Source organism: Leopardus geoffroyi, chromosome B3 (assembly GCF_018350155.1).
Source record: "Leopardus geoffroyi isolate Oge1 chromosome B3, O.geoffroyi_Oge1_pat1.0, whole genome shotgun sequence".
NCBI lineage: Eukaryota > Metazoa > Chordata > Mammalia > Carnivora > Felidae > Leopardus > Leopardus geoffroyi.
The window spans coordinates 5,922,006-5,940,828 of NC_059337.1; the positions used below are offsets into that span (position 1 = coordinate 5,922,006).

At 39.7% G+C, this 18,823-nt stretch overlaps 1 protein-coding gene across 3 annotated transcripts in view; it reads left to right on the top strand.

Moving 5' to 3' along the window:
- The window catches only part of AP3S2 (adaptor related protein complex 3 subunit sigma 2), a 59,567-nt gene that overhangs the window by 328 nt on the left and 40,416 nt on the right, over window positions 1-18,823 (top strand). For all 3 annotated transcript variants that reach the window (XR_006705449.1, XM_045452350.1, XM_045452349.1), the window contains exons 2-3: window positions 3,172-3,263; window positions 3,628-3,739. Coding sequence is in view for 2 of the 3 variants with exons in the window: in XM_045452350.1 (XP_045308306.1) it covers window positions 3,172-3,263; window positions 3,628-3,739 (204 nt within the window). In the remaining variant the exon portion in view is untranslated. The remainder of the gene's footprint in view (window positions 1-3,171; window positions 3,264-3,627; window positions 3,740-18,823) is intronic.

The window sequence follows — 18,823 nt, forward strand, 5'->3', positions numbered from 1 at the left end:
TGGACCCCTGCATCTCTCTGCCGTTTAGTGACATTTCTCCTTGCGTCTCGGGGCTCTCTAAAGGACGGTTGGGGGGGGGTGTGCCCCATTGAAAACTTCACCCATCTAAGCCCCTTTAATCTTGTTGGTCGTACGAGTAGGAAGAAATATGCAGCTTATTAAAGTTTTTGCTTTAGCCCAAAGATCTGGAAACGTGCTTTCTTGGGATTATTTTGCTTCAGTGCTGGGTGGGACCGCCCAGGGACTGGATACCCTTCCTTCTGTAGAGTTGAAGAAAGTCAGCTTCCAAGTGGGAAACGGTGAGAAATTATAAAGGCTGCCGCGTGAGGGCTCCATAAACGATCACGGAAATTTGAGTTTCCCCAAAAACTCCTCTGGGAAAACAAACATCATTCTTTGTCTCCTGACCCCCAGCGTTGTATTTCTTCGCGGCGAGGTTTCAGAAATGTTACATACATTATCGGTGAAACGCAAGAGGGTTAAAAGTCAGAAAACTCCTGTTCGGGCCTCAGCTCACCTTTTTTTTTTTTTTTTTTTTTTTTTTTTTAACCCCTGTGTCTATTGACCGTGTGTTACTTCCCTTTGTGTGTGTGTGTCAAATAGGAATGAACAAAATAATTTTACCTTTTCATAGAGTTTTTAAGCTAGATTACATTGAATAATTATTTCCAGATAAAAAATACGATCATTCACTACAACCATTTAGTTTGTATTTGCATTTGTGTGTGTGTGAATTTTTCTTTTTTTTTTTTTCTCTTTTTAGGTTTTTATTGAGAAATAAATCACCTACATGTCGTTCACCTATTTAAAGCATACAGTTCAGTGGATTTTAGTACATTTGCAAAATTGTGGAACCATCCCCACGGTCAATTTTGGAACATTTCCATTTCCGCAAAAAGAAACCACTACCCATTAGCACTTGTTTCCAATTTCTTCTTCAGCTCCTTTAGCCCTAGGCGACCACTAGTCTACTTTCTGCTTCTCTCAATTTGCCTATTCTGGACATTTGATATAAATGGTATTCAATATGTGGCCTCTTTCACTTAGTATGTTTTTAAGGTTAATCCCACTTGTGGCATGTATGCATGCTTCATCCTTCTTTATTGCCAAGTTAAATTCCATTGTATGGATATACCACATTTCGATTGCCCATCAGCTGATGTTTCTACCTGTGGCTCTTGTGAAGAATGCTGCCATCAACATTCATGTACAAGTGTTTCTGTGCACGTGTTTTCATTTCTCCTGGTTATAAATCTAGGAGTAGAATTGTTGGGTCATAAGGTAACTTTATGGTGAACCTTTGGAGGAACTGGCAAACTGTTTTCCACCGAGGCTGCACCATTTCACATTCCCATCAGCAATGTATAGGAGTTCCAATTTGTCCACCTCTCTATCAACATTTGTTATTATCTTTTTGAATAAAAATACTATAATGGGTATAAAGTGGGTTCTCACTGTGGTTTTAATTTTCCATTCCTCTAATGAACATCTTTGCGTGTTCTTATTCGCCTTTGGTAAACTTTTAGAGAACATAGGAGTTTTATGAGAACCACGTTAGCCCATGAGTGAAAATTGACCTTGAAAACTGCAGAGTACTAAAAGATATGCGGGACTGTTAAAGTACTTGAGGCTTGGAAGCAAGAGGTAGTCCGTCTTTTTGTTGAAATCAGAAATTAGTTAGCTTTACTGTTTCATACCACTTTCCCTCTGTGGCCATTTCCACGTAGGCTTTGTTTGGTTTGAAAGCTGTTTTGGTCAGTTTAAAAAAGTGCTGATGCTTAGCATGTTTTCTGTTTCCAAGTACGCAGAGTTAATCCTTTACAGCATCCTGGCGTACTCAGACTTTTAGTGACTAGTCTTCATTCATTCAGTAAATAACGGAGGGCCACTGTATGTCCATGTTGAGCCAAAGTTCTGAAAAGTAATTTCACAATGACATCTTGTTTGGTTCTCTTTCTTTTAAAATAACTGGTGATTTCAAACAAATTCAGTGCTGTAGAAAGAAGGCATTAACGTTACTTCAGTCTAGTTTCTGACTCTAAGGGCAAGTCCGGTCTGAAGATTTTCTTAAGCTTTGCTACTCAAAGTGTGATCTCCAAACCAGCAGCTTTGGTATCACCTGGAATGAGATACAGTCTCAGGACTTACCCCAAACCTACTAAATTGGAACCTGTATTTTGATAACATTCCCAGGTCACTGGTCTACAGCTTTTTATTACTTTTGTCTTAATGATTAGTTTCTTCCTGCCATCATCCTTTTTTAAAACCATACTTACTGTCGGGGCGCCTGGGTGGCGCAGTCGGTTAAGCGTCCGACTTCAGCCAGGTCACGATCTCGCGGTCCGTGAGTTCGAGCCCCGCGTCAGGCTCTGGGCTGATGGCTCAGAGCCTGGAGCCTGTTTCCGATTCTGTGTCTCCCTCTCTCTCTGCCCCTCCCCCGTTCATGCTCTGTCTCTCTCTGTCCCAAAAATAAATAAACGTTGAAAAAAAAAATTACTATTTAAAAAAACCATACTTACTGTGAACCTCCTCTGTATAAATAGAAATCAGTGTAAGTTATCAAGAGATGTTGTTACAGTTGAGCTTTCTTGTATATAGTAGTTAAAAAAAAGTATAACTCTATTCCAAATTCTAATCTGTAAATAGAATTTTTTCTGTCTTCCTCAGTAACACCCCATTATACCGTATTGTCAGTGCAAAAGATGGAAAATTCGGTTTTTAAAAACAAAATTACATGATTACATCTTGACCTCCTTGAAGGGTTAGACCTATTGACATTGGCATAGATGTTTTCTAGGGGAAGACAAAATATTCCAGCACTGCTCTTCTAGTTATTCTTTGATCTTTTAGGAGAGTTTATCAGTTCTCCTTTCCTTGGTTGTTAACTATAAGGAAGTATCACCTTACCTATCAGGACAATAATGGTTAGTGACTAGATACCTAGGTAAATATACCCTATCTTAATTCCTGTAACTGAGTCTTAATCTATTTTTCCATAGATTTCCCTTTTATTTTTTCTTTACTCATCATTTTTTATTTTTTCTGAAAACTGGTACCAAATGTTCCGATAATTCCCTGCTTGGAAGCATTTCTTTCCCTGTGTATCCCCATCCATGGAATGTAGTTTTTCAGACCTCCCCACTGAGTCACTTTATTTATTTTATTCCACAGCCAGAAGAAATTCAACAGCAGATTGTCCGAGAGACCTTCCATCTAGTTCTCAAGCGAGATGACAACATCTGTAACTTCTTGGAAGGTGGAAGGTAAACGATGGGTTTCAGTTTTCTACCCACACGTCTACTATTGGGTGGCCTTCATTGCTGTTTCCTCAAGTGTCGGGTGGGTGTCTGAGCTGCCCAGGAAGAGTCCCACTTCCGTTTGGAAGCTGTTGCTTGGTTGTGCTTCATCTAGAGGTTTGGTTCCTGGGAAGATGGCAGAAGAAAAGGTGAGGTCAAGTGGCTTTAGGCATCTCTGCCAAACTTGGGTGCTGGTCCCCTGCGAGAAATGGTCTATTGTTTGGCCCATCCTCCCCTTTCTGTTGAGCCCGTTCTCATTCTTTGGCACAGCGTTTCTTGGAGATGTGTTTAGTTAGGATACATCCATTTAAATGTTTCCCATTTTCCACAGTTTGATTGGTGGCTCCGACTACAAACTGATCTATCGGCACTATGCTACACTGTACTTTGTGTTTTGTGTGGATTCATCCGAGAGTGAACTTGGAATCTTGGACCTCATCCAGGTATGTGTAGTCAGCTAATGATGGCAGCCAGTAAAGAATTCGCACTGAATTTTTGCGTAACCATCCTGTAGGTCTTGTTGTCAGTCTCTTTATTGACACTGGTAAGAGTTGCCAGGTGTCCACCATACGGTACTGTAAGAAAGCTCCTAGCAACCCATAAAAACTCTTAGAACTTTTGGACTCCTTGGTTTCTACCCAGCTCTCTCCCTGCCCTTGGTTTTCATGTACGATTCTGACACCCAATTCCAATTTGTCTGTTCTTTCCCCGACACCACCTAGCAGTTAGCTCAGTTCTCTGTGGTGTCCCACAAACGAGCAGGTGTCCCACAAATTTAACTCCGTTCTGACGCCATCTACCTGGAGATAGATAGACACGACACCACTCACAAGTCCAGGTTGTCTGTCACCTGTGCTTCTGACTGGCTGGCTGTAGATCAGAGGTTCCCATGACACCCTCCTCGGGTTTGATTAATTTGCTAGAAGGGCTTATAGAACTCTCTAGAAGAACATTGTACTTACTAGATTACCAGCTTACTGTAAAAGGATGCACAGGGCAAGGAAAGGGGAAAGGGCATGGAGCTTTTATGCCCTTTCCAGTCAGGCCACTCTCTCCCATCTCCATTAACCTGGAAGCTCCCAAACCCTGTCCTGTTGGGTTTTTCCGGAGATCTGGGGTGGGACTGAAAGTTCTGATCCTCTGATTGAATGGTTGTTTTTCCTGGCAACCGGCCCCCATCTTTAGGTGCTTTCCAGAAGTTACCTTATTAACATAAACAAGACACCTTTATCACTTAGGAAATTCCAAATTCCTTTATCACTTAGGAGCCCTGTGCCAGAAATAGGCATGAATACCAAATATTTTCTTATTATAAATTATAGTAGCATACTATATTTAGAAATTTTCTTCAGCTATCAAACCAAATGATATTTAAGAATTCATACATTTTGGGGCGCCTGGGTGGCTCAGTCGGTTGAGCGTCGGACTTCGGCTCAGGTCACGATCTCGCGGTCCGTGAGTTCGAGCCCTGCGTCGGGCTCTGGGCTGATGGCTCAGAGCCTGGAGCCTGCTTCTGATTCTGTGTCTCCCTCTCTCTCTGCCCCTCCCCCGTTCATGCTCTGTCTCAAAAATAAGTAAATGTTAAAAAAAAAAAAAAAAAAAAGAATTCATACATTTTATTTTCACTTGTAATTCTAGCCTAAGACAAAGAGGCTTGATGTTTTAGTTAGTCTGTGCAATCTTAACATAGATCAACATGATTTTTTTAGGCTTTTTAAAAGTTAGAAATGGCTTACAGATCCTTTTTCATTATCTTCATGGAAACTGAGATGCCTAGGGACCCTAGCTTGAGAACCATTAATTTAGTATAATTTCATCATTTTAGATTTTTTTTTTTTAAAGTAATCCTGCACCCAATGTGGGGCTCGAATTCACAGCCCTGAGATTAAGAATCATATGCTCTACTGACTGAGCCAGCCAGGCGTCCCTAATTCCATCATTTTATAGGTGAAATTTTAGGCAGGCTTCCTTTAAGTGACTCGAATAAGTTGCTTAAGTAGAAGGCACTGAAGTAGAAGCTTGCATTAAAACCTAACAGAAAAGTAAACTCTCTAGCTATAAAAATACAAACTTTACATTCAGGAAATGATTTAAGGTGATTAATTTAAGAGTTCATACATTTTATTCGCTTGTCGTACATAACAGTATAAATAACCTAAAAAAGACTAATCTCTCAGATAATTTTTAAAACTTTCTTAAAATACCTGAGTCAGATTGGACATTGAGTCAGTGTGGTATAATAGAAAGAACTCCAGATCTAGAATCATAGAACCTGCATTTGAGTCACAGACCTACCATCTGAATGTAGAAATACCAGGTTGTAGGATTCAATTATGACGATGTATTCTATAGTATTTTAAACTATAGAATGCGATAGAAATGTACATATAAGTGTGTTAGAATAAAAAGGAAATATGTGATAATATATTTTAAAAATTGATATCTATATTAGATATCTATATCTATACCTATATCTATAACTTAATATCACAATATATATATTACACTATATTACTATATTAGACTATATTACTATTATCACTATATTACAATATCTATATTAGCAAGAAAAAGAAATTAACTTTATAAGGTAATGGACATTTATTAAATAGTGTGCACTGGATTTGGGAAGATAAGTAAAAGGGTGAAAATAATAGGAACTAAAGGAAAATGATAGGTTTGATCTTTGAAAAGACAATAAAATCAACAAATAGTTGGCCTAATATATTGAGGATAAAAGTCAGATAATAACATGTTTTTAGAGGATGATCTGCATAGTTGTATTACTAATGTATTTGAAATAGCTGACGTCAGAACATGAATACCAAATGAGATCAACAACAAGGCTCTTAATCCAGCATCAGGATGAAATAAGAAAGGCGTAACAAAGAACTGACTCCTGGGACGGCTGGGTGGCTCATCAGTTAAGTGGCCGACTCTTGGTTTCAGCTCAGGTCATGGTCTTGTGGTTTGTGGATTCGAGCCCTGAGTTGAGCTCTGCACTGACAATGCAAAGCCTGCTTGGGATTCTGTCTCTCTCCGTCTCTCTGCCCCTACCCGCTCGCGTGCGCGTGCAATCACTTACTCTCTCAAAATAAATAAACTTTAAAAAGTATGGGGCACCTGGGTGGCTCAGTTGGTTAAGCATCCAGCTTCAGCTCAGGTCATGATCTCATGGTTCGTGGGTTCGAGGCCTGCATTAGGCTGTGTGTGGACAGCTCAGAGTCTGGAGCCTGCTTCAGATTCTTTGTCTTCCTCTCTGTCTGCCTCTCCCCTGCTCATGCTCTGCTTCTGTGTCTCTCTCAATAAATAAACATTTAAAAGTAAAACAAAAACAAAACTGTCTCCCTAATAGATTCGGTAGAATTCTTTTTAAATGTTGAAGTACAGGGGTGCCTGGGTGGCGCAGTCGGTTAAGCGTCCGACTTCAGCCAGGTCACGATCTCGCGGTCCGTGAGTTCGAACCCCGCGTCAGGCTCTGGGCTGATGGCTCGGAGCCTGGAGCCTGTTTCCGATTCTGTGTCTCCCTCTCTCTCTGCCCCTCCCCCGTTCATGCTCTGTCTCTCTCTGTCCCAAAAATAAATAAACGTTGAAAAAAAAAATTAAAAAAAATAAAAATAAATAAATGTTGAAGTACAATAAAACCTCTATCTTGTAAAAGGTATTTCTTAAACCGAGAATAAAAACATCATACTACTTAAGCGATTTCACAGTGTAAATGGTTTGTAATCCAAAAGCCTTGCAAAAAAATATTTTGAGTAATACTGCATATTAGTTTTGGTACAAAATTACTAAAGAAAATCTTAGCCAATAATCACTTGTAGCAAGGAGTCACCAGACCTGGCTTTTGTTTCTTTCTGTTCCATTAACAAGCATTGTGGTCTGGGGGTGCCTGGGTGGCTCAGTTGAGCGTCCGACTTGAGCTAAGGTCATGATCTCACAGCTTGTGAGTTTGAGCCCCACATGGGGCTATGTTCTGACAGCTCGGAACCTGGAGCCTGCCTCCAATTCTGTGTCTTGCTCTCTCTCTGCCCCTCCCCACTCACATTCTGTCTCTCAAAAATAAATAAACATTAAAAAAAAAAAGCATTGTGGCCTTAAATCTTGGTTGGCTCTAGGGTTCTTGTGTTATGTTTTGGCTTGTGTGTGTGTGTTTGTGTGTGTGTGTTGATTTACAGTATACTAGTTCTTAGGGTCTGTTACAGCAGTAAGAAAAATAGTGGAGACTGATAGAGTTGCATCAGTAGATGCCGAGAGAAATGATTATCCAAGTTATATTCCCGAAATGCTCTTTTTTTATTTTTTTATTAAAAAAAAATTTTTTTAAGGTTTATTTATTTTTGAGACAGAAAGAGACAGAGCATGAGCAGGGGAGGGTCAGAGAGAGAGGGAGACACAGAATCTGAAACAGGCTCTGGGCTCTGAGCTGTCAGCACGGAGCCCGACGCGGGGCTCAAACTCACAGACCGTGAGATCATGACCTGAGCCGAAGTTGGACGCTCAACCGACTGAGCCACCCAGGCGCCCCACCGAAATGCTCTTGAATTGAAATAAGAAACATTATTATTTGATTATGTAGTGCATGTTTATTTATTTATCATAAACTATTTGTTGTTGAGGAAATAAACCATGTTTACATGGTTCAGGATTCAAAAGGTGAACCAAGAATATATAGTGAAAAGTATTTTTCTTCTTTTCTCCAGTACCTAGTTTATTTTTCTAGAAGAAGCAAATTTTAGGGTTTTTTTTTTTCAAGGTTTTATTAATTTATTTTATTTTATTAATTTATTTTTATTTTATTGTTTACATTTATTTATTTTTGAGAGACAGAGCACAAGTGGGGAAGGGCAGAGAGAGAAGGAGACACAATCCAAAGCAGGCTCCAGGCTCTGAGCTGTCAGCACAGAGCCTGATGTGGGGCTTGAACTCACAAACTGTGAGATCATGACCTGAGCCAACATCAGACGCTTAACCAACAGAGCCACCCAGGCGCCCCAAGATTTTATTCATTCATTCATTCATTCATTCATTCATTCATTTAATAAAGTAAACTCTGCACCCAGTGTAGGGCTTGAACTTATCTCAAGATCAAGAGTCACGCGCTGTACCAACTGAGGCAGCCAAGCACCCCAGCAAATTTTAGTTTTAAAACCAAGGACCAGTGTTTTCTCAGGAGAGAAATCTGTAGGCATTCATGAAAATAAGGATATCTCTTACTATTTACTCTAATTTGAACAAACATTTGTAATGAGTTATAAAAAAGGAAGTGAACAAGTAACATGGTAAAGGAAGAAAGAGAGATGAGTTGTCACTATAACATGGCCCGATTATATACCTAGAAAACCTTTAAAAAAAACCAGCAAAAATTATACCAAGTAATGAATGATACGGGCAAAATGGCAGAATATGAGATAAATTCATCAAAATTGAAGTTTTTTTTCTGTGAACACAGGTAGGAAAACCTTAATTTATTTATTTATTTTTTATTTTTTTTTTTCAACGTTTATTTATTTTTTGGGACAGAGAGAGACAGAGCATGAACGGGGGAGGGGCAGAGAGAGGGAGACACAGAATCGGAAACAGGCTCCAGGCTCTGAGCCATCAGCCCAGAGCCTGACGCGGGGCTCGAACTCACAGACCGCGAGATCGTGACCTGGCTGAAGTCGGACGCCCAACCGACTGCGCCACCCAGGCGCCCCAGAAAAACCTTAATTAAAAAAAAAAAACAACCCTCACAATAGTGATAAAGGATATTGAGTGTTTGGAAATTAATTTAGTGTGGAATACTTAACATTAATTCCAATAAAATTGTAAAATATTAAAGGAAAGACATAAAAGAATACTTAAAATAAATGGAGCTACAAGTCCTCTGCTTGTTGGGAAAAGTCAAGCAAAGGTAATAATAGTAATCAATAAATTAAATGGGAAACCAAGTGTAATTGCATCAGAAAATCTTACAGAACTTTTGGTGAAGGGAAAATTTATCAGGAAAAATGAATGGCCAAGCAATGTAAAAGTACGTTTTGAGGGAAAGAGGTCAGCAATTGGGGATTGGCTTTACTAGGCTTCAGAATATATAATGATTACAGATGAAATTATTACCTACCTAGGAAATCTGAAACAATCAACTGGTAAACCATTAGAGCTATTAATAGAGTTCATTATGGGGACAAGTTTAACATATAAAAATCAATAGCTTTTCCTTAGCAATAATAAGGAAATATTTCAAGGGGCCCACTCAACAAAAGCAAAAAGGTCCATAAGATATCAAGAAATAAACGTAAAACGTGTAAGATGTATATGAAGAAAACTCTCAAAATCTACCAAAAATGTGAAAAAAGAGCAAAATAGATGAATTAAACACACCCTTTGCCTGTTGAGAAAACTTAACTACGATGTCCCTTACTTCCAGATTATCCATTTACTGAAAACCCAATCAGAATCCCTGTAAGATTGTTTTTAAAATTATTAAAAAAAATTTTTTTTAATGTTTATTTTTGAGAGAGAGAGAGAGAGAGAGAGACAGAGCACAAGCAGGGGAGGGGCAGGGAGAGAGGGAGACACAGAATCCAAAGCAGGCTCCAGGCTCTGAGCTGTCCGCACAGAGCCCGACGCGGGGCTCGAGCCCGCGAACCGTGAGATCATGACCTGAGCCAGAGTTGGAGGCTCAACCGACTGAGCCACTCAGGTGACCCTAAAATTATTTTTATTGTGAAACATGTATATACAAAAAAATAACGCTAACCGTGCTGATAAATCTAAAAAAGGCCAGTAAAATGAAACTGTCACCCAGATTAAGAAACAGTGCACTCCTAGTGCCCTCAGGCTTGTGCGAGCAGTTCCTCGCTTCCATCCCCTCATCCGTGGCATCCTTCCTCCGGCATTTGAGTTGCTCACCCCTTTGCTTCTCTTCACAGCTTTACCATGTGATGTATATTCCCTAACTGCTGTTTGTCTTAGTTTGGAAAATCTGAGTGGCAAGCGCAGACAGCTGTGGGAGGCTAGTGTCACTTGGCCACTTCTCCGTGCAGGCCTCCGAGAGAAGGTCAGCTGAGCAGAGTGTCTGGGTCACGGTCTGGCTTCGGTATCCCTGGGAATGTCCATGAGCTCCTCCTGGGGACACCCGAGGGCAAGGCGCGGGAGGGAATCTGGAGAAACAGAGCTCGCCGTAGGCGGGGCTCCTGGCTTTGGCATTCCAGCGGAAACGTGGTGAGGAGGAATCGACCACGCCACGTTTTCTGTTTCTCAGCGTGTCCCGACCTACCTCTCTTTTCCAGGAGTGAGTCAAAGCAGAACGTTTCAGTGGGGGCAATTTGAGTGTCCTTAGCCCATCCGGCCCTAGGGGAGTAGGAGAGAAATTAGTTGTCTCCATTTTTTTTTTTTTTTTTTTTAATTAACACAGACAAAACTACTGCGTGTCTTTATGCGGACTGTTGGGCCAATTTACAGAATAGACAGAAAACAGAATTCCTGAGTCAAAGATACTAATATTTCTAATTATAATGCATGTTGCTAGGTGGATATACAGAAAAGCTATATTAATTTATAATGTCTCCAGGAGTATTTGAGTTCATGTGTCTTCCTACCTCTAACATTGAAATGTGTCATTTTTAATTTCTACTCTGAGGTAGAGTGCTGCCTCACAGATGTCTGAATTTTTATTTTGAATAATCCTGCCTACTTTTTCCATGTGTAGATTTCCATTGTTCTTTTCATATACACCTATTATAACATAATTGAACCACTTGTCCAGTAAAGTCTAGAACCTGGTTTATGGTATTATATTACATATGTTCTAAGATGCACATTTTTTTCACACTTTAATGACTGCAGCATCAGGATGCATATTATATTAGATGACCTCTCACGATTATAATTGACATCATTTTCATCTTAGCACACAAATGATTTCTCTTATCAAAAGTAATTCTCTGTATATTTTTTAGTTTATTTTAAAACTAACATTTTTTTCTGAATTATTGAATGTAAACTATCCATTTTACCTCCCTTTTTTGAAGAAACCTTAATGTATAATGTGTTTAGAGTAAAATTCAAACTCCCTGTCAGCCTACAAGGCCTGACGTGATCTGGCTCCTTTGTCCTTCTCTGTCTGACCTCATCATACTCACTTTCACCTTCACACTACTCTAGCCATTTCAGTCTTCTTTCTGTTCCTCAGACACAAGTGCAGTTTTGCTTCAGGACCTTTGCACTTGCTTTGTCCACTAGAACACTCTTGCCCAAATCCCTTTCCTCTATAGCTCTTCAAATGACTCGCTTCTTTAGCATTCGTGACTCGGTCCAAATGTCGATCCTGAGACCTTCATGACGGCCTATCTGAAGTAACTCCCATCACACCATCCTGCTCATGTCCTTCAGAGCACTTATGATGGTGGAAAAGATCATGCTTATGTGCCTCGTTCTTCCCACACTCAGAATGTAAGCCAGCCGAGAATGTGACTTATTGACCAAGGTAGCCCCGGAGTAGAGTGGTAGGTGTCTAGCACATAGTAATCACTCACTAAACATTGGTTGAATAAACTTTATAATACATAGTGAGATTTAGTTTTTACTCATTGTTTGTTCGACTAAGTTGTGTTTCTCTTTCTGCATGAGTTTCACCCTGTTTTAGTTATTGTCAATAGAAGTTTATATACTTAATAAGACTTAATATCCCCCTTGGGTGCAGTTCTCTTTCAATATATTCACTGATACTTACGACCATTTGTTCATCTGGATACATTCTTGAATAATTTGTAAAGGTCCCAAAAGTCTCTGTTGGATTTGTACTTAGAAATGTATTAAAAATAGCATTTCTTGGGGCGCCTGGGTGGCTCAGCCAGTTAAGCGTCCGACTTTGGCTCAGGTCATGATCTTGCGGTCCGTGAGTTCGAGCCCCGCTTCGGGCTCTGTGCTGACAGTTCAGAGCCTGGAGCCTGCTTCAGATTCTATGTCTCCCTCTCTCTCTGACCCTCCCCCATTCATGCTGTGTCTCTCTCTGTCTCAAAAATAAACATTTAAAAAAATTTTTTTAAAAACCTTTAAAAAAAATAGCATTTCTTTCCATTTCTTCATTCTTCTTTCAGATCTTAAAGTTTTTTTTTCAAAGAAGGTCCTAATATCTTATGGTTTATTCTGAAATTTTAAGATATCAAGCTTTTATACATCATTATGTTCACAAATATTTCTTATACAACATTCCCTTTAATTCTCAATTTGTGATTGCCACTGTTCACTCTCCACTAAAACTGTGCTTATCTCCTCTACTTTTTCACTACTTACAAGTTTATCTTCCTATCTCAGTTGTTTTCAATTAAAAAATATATGCATTTTTAAGCCTTTTAGAACAAAGATTTATTTCAGTATATGTTGAGGTACGGAACCGAGTTACTTTTTTTCCATAGAGTTATCTAGTTTCTCCAAATTATACGGCCTCCCATTGTTTAAACTTAACTGTCTGTATACATTTAGGCCTATTTCTGGAATTTCAAATATATTACTTCGTTTTGGGTTTTTAAAATTATACAAGTAGTACGTGAACATATTCTTTCTTTTATAAAAGATTCAAACAGCAAGTTTATTCACGGAGAACGGAGAAGTCCTTCCCTTAGCATTCATACCCGCTCACTCAAACACCACTCCCCTTCCTAGAGGCAGCCGCTATAAAGTCTTTAAATGCATGGATATACAGGGGCCCCTGTGGGCGTCTCAGTCAGATACGCGTCAGAGTCTCGATTTCGGCTTAGGTCGTGATGTCACAGTTCCTTAGTTTGGGCTCCGCGCTAACAATGCAGAGCCTGCTTGGGATTCTCTCTCTCCTTCTCTCTCTGCCCCTCCCCTGCTAGCACTAAATAAATTTTAAATGGTAATAATGCATGCATATATATACACGTCATATACGTTTACTTTTAAAAATAAAGAATAGTCACACTACATGCTTCTGTAACTTGCATTTCTATCGCTTCATAATAAGTCTTGCAGCTTTGTCCATTTCATATATTTTTAGTAGTGCAGGATTTTTTCCGTAATACAGGTATGTCATAATATTTTATTCAGTACCCAGTTTGTCACTGTTTTAAATAGCACACACCCTTGTACATTCATCTGTATGCCCATGTGTTAGTTTCTTTGGTAGGCTCTTAACATTTGAATTGTTGCTTTGATTAAAGGGTGTGCACTTTTTTTTTTTTTTCAACGTTTATTTATTTTTTTGGGACAGAGAGAGACAGAGCATGAATGGGGGAGGGGCAGAGAGAGAGGGAGACACAGAATCGGAAACAGGCTCCAGGCTCCGAGCCATCAGCCCAGAGCCCGACGCGAGGCTCGAACTCACGGACCGCGAGATCGTGACCTGGCTGAAGTCGGACGCTTAACCGACTGCGCCACCCAGGCGCCCCAAGGGTGTGCACTTTTTAATGCAATAGGTTTCTCCCAGAAGGCCTGTTTCACCATCATGTCACCAACTTTCAATGTTAAGAATATTCTCAAATGTTTGCCAGTCTGATAGGTGAGAACCTAGAAATTCATTGTCTTCCCAAGCTTTCTTGAGTACTGCTGAAGCTGCATGTCTTTTAGTGTTTACCAATCGTTTATACTTGAAAATATCTGACCACATCATTTGTCCGCTTTTCTAATGGCCATTTGTTTTATTCATTGGTAAGTGTTGCATTTTTTTCCTAACTTCATGGGTATTAAATCCTTTTTCTATTGTATTTATTGCAAATATTTTCTCCTAGTCCATTGTTCTTTTTTTTCTTTTTGTTCTTTTAACTTTAGTTACATTTGTTGATGTTTTTCCTTATAGCTCCGAGGTATAAAAATGTTATCCAATATTGCAGTTCCTTTTTTTTCTTTTGAGAAAAGCTTTCTAAATTTTCTTTTCATAGATATATACATACACACACACTATATATATATACACATACATATATATGTGTATATATATGTGTATGTACTCAGTAAACCCTTGACTGATGACACATAAGGATAACTCTTATTATTCTTTAGCCATTCTTTTTTTTTAAACCATTTTTAAAGACTTTACAGTATAATTAACATACAATGTTATATTAGTTTCAGGTGTACAATAATAGAGTGATTCAACAATTCTATACGTACTCAGTGCTTGTCACTGTACATGTACTCTCAGTCCCTTTTACCTATTTCACCCATCCCCTTCCCTCTGGGACCCACCTGTTTGTTCTCTGTACTTCTGAGTCTTTTTTGTTTTCTTTTTTTGTTTGTTCATTTGTTTAGTTTCTTAAATTCCACATGAGTGAGTGAAATCATATGGTATTTGTCTTTCTCCAACTGACTTATGTCACATCACATTATACCCTCTAGATCTGTCCATATTGTTGCAAATGGCAAGATCTCATTCTTTTTTATGGCTGAATAATATTCCATTGCATATACGTACCACATCTTCTGTATTGTATCCATTCATCTATCAGTGGACACTTTGGTTCCTTCCACACTTTGGTTATTGTAAATAATGCTGCAGTAAACACAGAGAGGTACGTGTATCTTTTTGAGTTAGGTTTTTTTTTTTTTTTAATGTTTATTTTTGAGACAGAGAGGGACAGAGCATCAACGGGGGAGGGTCAGAGAGAAGGAGACACAGAATCTGAAGCAGGTTCCAAGCTCTGAGCTGTCAGCACAGAGCCTGACGCGGGGCTCAGACTCACAGACTGTGAGATCATGACCTGAGCCGAGGTCGGATGGTCAGCCGACTGAGCCACCCAGGCGCCCTGAATTAGGTTTTTAAAATATTATTTGGGTAAATAGTAGTGGAATTACTGGGTCATATGGTGATTCTATTCTCAATTTTTTGAGGAACCTCCGTACTGTCTTCCACAGTGGGTGCACCATTTCGCATTCCCACCAGTGGTACACAAGGATTCCTTTTTCTCCGCATCCTCACCAACACTTGTTTCTTGTGGTTTTGATTTTAGCTCTTCTGACAGGTGTGAGGTGATATCTCAGTGTGGTTTTGATTTGCATTTCCTTGATGGTGAGTGATGTTGAGGATCTTTTCATGTGTCTGTTGGTCATCTGTGTGTCTTCATTGGAGAACTGTCTGTTCATGTCTTCTGCCCATTTTTAAATGGAATTATTTGTGGGTTTTTTGGTGTTGTGTAAATCCCTTATATTTTTTGGATACTAACCCTTTATTGAATGTCATTTGCAAATATCTTCTCCCATTCAGTAGGTTATCTTTTGATTTTGTTGATTATTTCTTTTGCTGTGCAGGAGCTTTTTACTGTGATGTCGTGCCAGTGGTTCATACTTGCCTTTGTTTCCCTTGCCTCAGGAGACATCTCTAGAAAAACGTTGCTATGACTGATGTCAGAGAAATGAATGCCTGTGTGCTCTTCGAAGATTTTTATGGTTTCAAGTCTCACGTTTAGGTCTTTAATCCATTTTGAGTTTATTTTTGTGTATGATGTAAGAAAGTGGTCCAGGTTCATTCTTTTGCATGTGGCTTACAGTTTTCCCAGCGCCATTTCTCGAAGAGAAATTTCTCCCGTCGTATATTCTTGCCTTCTTTGCTGAAGATTGAGTGATCCTATAATCGTGGGTTTATTTCTGGGCTCTCTCTTCTATTTTCCGTTGACCTGTGTGTCTGTTTTTGTGCCAGTATGATAGAGTTTGATTACTATAGCTTTGAAGTATTTCTTGAAATCTGAGATTGTATGTGATACCTCTGGATTTCTTCTTTCTCAAGATTGCTGTGCCATTTGGGATCTTTTGTGGTTCCATATGAATTTTAGGATTATTTGTTCTACTTCTGTGAAGAATGCTGTTGGTGTTTGATAGGGATTGCATTAAGTGTGTAGATTACTTTGGGTAGTATGGCCACTTTAACAATATTTATTCTCCTGAGAAAACCATTTTTATCATTATTACCACCCAGCTTATTTGTGCTGGATTTTGTAGCAAATGGCCAGATTGTCTAAAGAACATCTGCATAACACTTCTTTCATGTTTCAAGAGGTGAAAAGAACTGTAAAAAGTTAACTACAAAGATACACAAAATGACACAGAAAATCCTTGTCTGATATTTTATCCCACCTGCGGCATTTATATATTTGAAAAGTAGAATTCATGAACTAAAAATTACTGTCCTGTTGAGTTTAATGGAAGATTTAGCCTGATTACAAGATTAACACCAGTATCACTGATTTGATATTTACCAAAATTGATGTTTTTTTCTCTTCCTCCCAGCTTTATTGAGGTATAATTGACATGTAGCATTAAGTTTAAGGTGTACAGTCTATTCATTTGATACACTTACATATTGCACAATGATTACCACTGTAATCACCTCTTATTGCATCACATAATTGCCATTCTTTTATTAGTGAGAATCGTATTTTTCAATAAACTAAAATCAATGTGATAGCCACGCAAGCTAGAATGCTCTTTGGTGAACAAGGACCTGACATCCAAACAAGAAGTCTGTTAGGTCCCACACTGTAAAAGTGTGATCTTTTTCAAACTGAATCCATTCCTTGCATTGAAGATGTGAAACTCAGCCCCATTCCTCTTTATGAGTGGGTTTATGATCTGCCATTTCATACTGAGCATCTAGATTTCCAAATACAGTTGACCCTTAAACTGTGCCGGTCCACTTATACATGGGTTTTTTTCAATAAATATAGTACAGTACCGTAAATGTATTTTCCTTACGATTTTTTTTTTTTTTTTTTTTTGAGAGAGAGAGTGAGAGCCAAGGAGGAGCAGAGAGAGAATCCCAAGGAGGTTCCACGCTCAGCGTGGAGCCCAACACAGGGCTCGATCCCATGAACTGTGAGATCATGACCTGAGCCAGAATCAAGAGTCTGATGCTCATCCAGCTGGGCCACCCCGGTGCCCCCTTAAGATCTTTTTTTTTTTCTTAAAAATTTTTTTTTAATGTTTATTTATTTTTGAGAGAGAGAGAGGCAGAGTGCAAATGGGGGAGAGACAGAGAGAGAGGGAGACACAGAATCCTAAGCAGGCTTCAGGCTCTGAGCTGTCAGCACAGAGCCTGATGTGGGGCTCGAACTCACGGACCGTGAGTCCGTGACCTGAGCCCAAGTCGGATGCCCAACCGACTGAGCCACCCAAGCGCCCCTCCCCTTATGATTTTCTTAATGACATTTTTTTCTCTAGCTTTCTTTGTTATAACAATGCAGTGTATAATTCATATAACATACAAAGCATGTGTCAGCTGACTGTCTATTGGTAAGTCTTCCAGCTACTAGTAGTAGCTATTAGAAAGAAATTTTTTTTTAATGTTTATTTTTGAGACAGAGGGAGACAGAGCGCAAGTGCGGATGGGGCAGAGAGAGAAGGAGACACAGAATCCGAAGCAGGCTCCAGGCTCTGAGCTGTCAGCACAGAGCCCGATGCAGGGCTCGAACCCATAAACCATGAGATCACGACCTGAGCCGAAGTCGGCGCTTAACTGACTGAGCCACCCAGGCGCTCCTGGTAGTAGCTATTAGTAGTTACATTTTGGGGGAGTCAAGTTATAGATGGATTTTTGACTGTGCAGGAAGTGGCGAGGGGTGGGCAGCACCCCTAAGCCTTGTGTTCTAGAGTCTACCGTCCTTCCCATTGCTTAAAGTCTTGGAGCTTTCTTCATCAGCTGAGCTGTATCCAGCTTCATCTTCATCGTAATATTGCTTAATTTGCTAAGCTTGACATTTTGGTCCTTGTTTTCAAAATTCAGTTTATTCCATATTTAAGTAGGCTGGGATTTGTCCCTTCTTTTTTGTCTTGCTGAGGTGTCTTCCTTTCTCTTGTTCAGTCGGTTTCACTGGATTCACAACTGCTAGGTTGTAATAGCTAGAGAAGGCGATTCTGATCTCTGCCAGAGTGTTAGTTGGGGCTCATACTTGAGCCATAGCTGTGTGAGGACTCAGGGTAGCCCCCCTTTTATGCACAGCTTCGTTTCCCTGGTCTCGCTTACCTGGGTCAGCCGCAATCCAGAAGCAGATGATCCTTCTCCTGACTTACCGTCAGGTCAGTAGCAGCTGAATGCTGGTCCCGGTGCCTACGCATTCACCTCCCTTCCTCTCCTTGTGTAGGCACTGTGTCATCGCGCATCCTCAGAAGGGTGAATACAGGACAATAAGATAGAGAGAGAGAGAGAGAGAGGGACCACATTTATATAACTTTTATTACAATATATTCTGATTGTTCTACTGTATTAATCTCTTAGAGGAGCTAATCAACAAAGTAAACTATCATAAATAGGTGTGTATGGGAAAAAGCGTGGCGTATGTAGAGTTGGTTACTATCCATGGTTTCAGGCATCCACAGGCTCATGGAACGTACCTGCCGTGGATGAAAGGGAGCTTTACTGTCCTTGCCAACAGGGCAGCAACACTGAGAACAGAATCTTGAGCAACTGTGGCTACTTCCTGTTTTTGTTTTTTAGCTATTTCCTCTTCTCGCTGCTGTTGTCATTTCTAACCTCTGCGTTTTCCGTCCTCTGGCTAAAGCTTTTTGTGCATCCACTGCTATTTCTGCCTCAA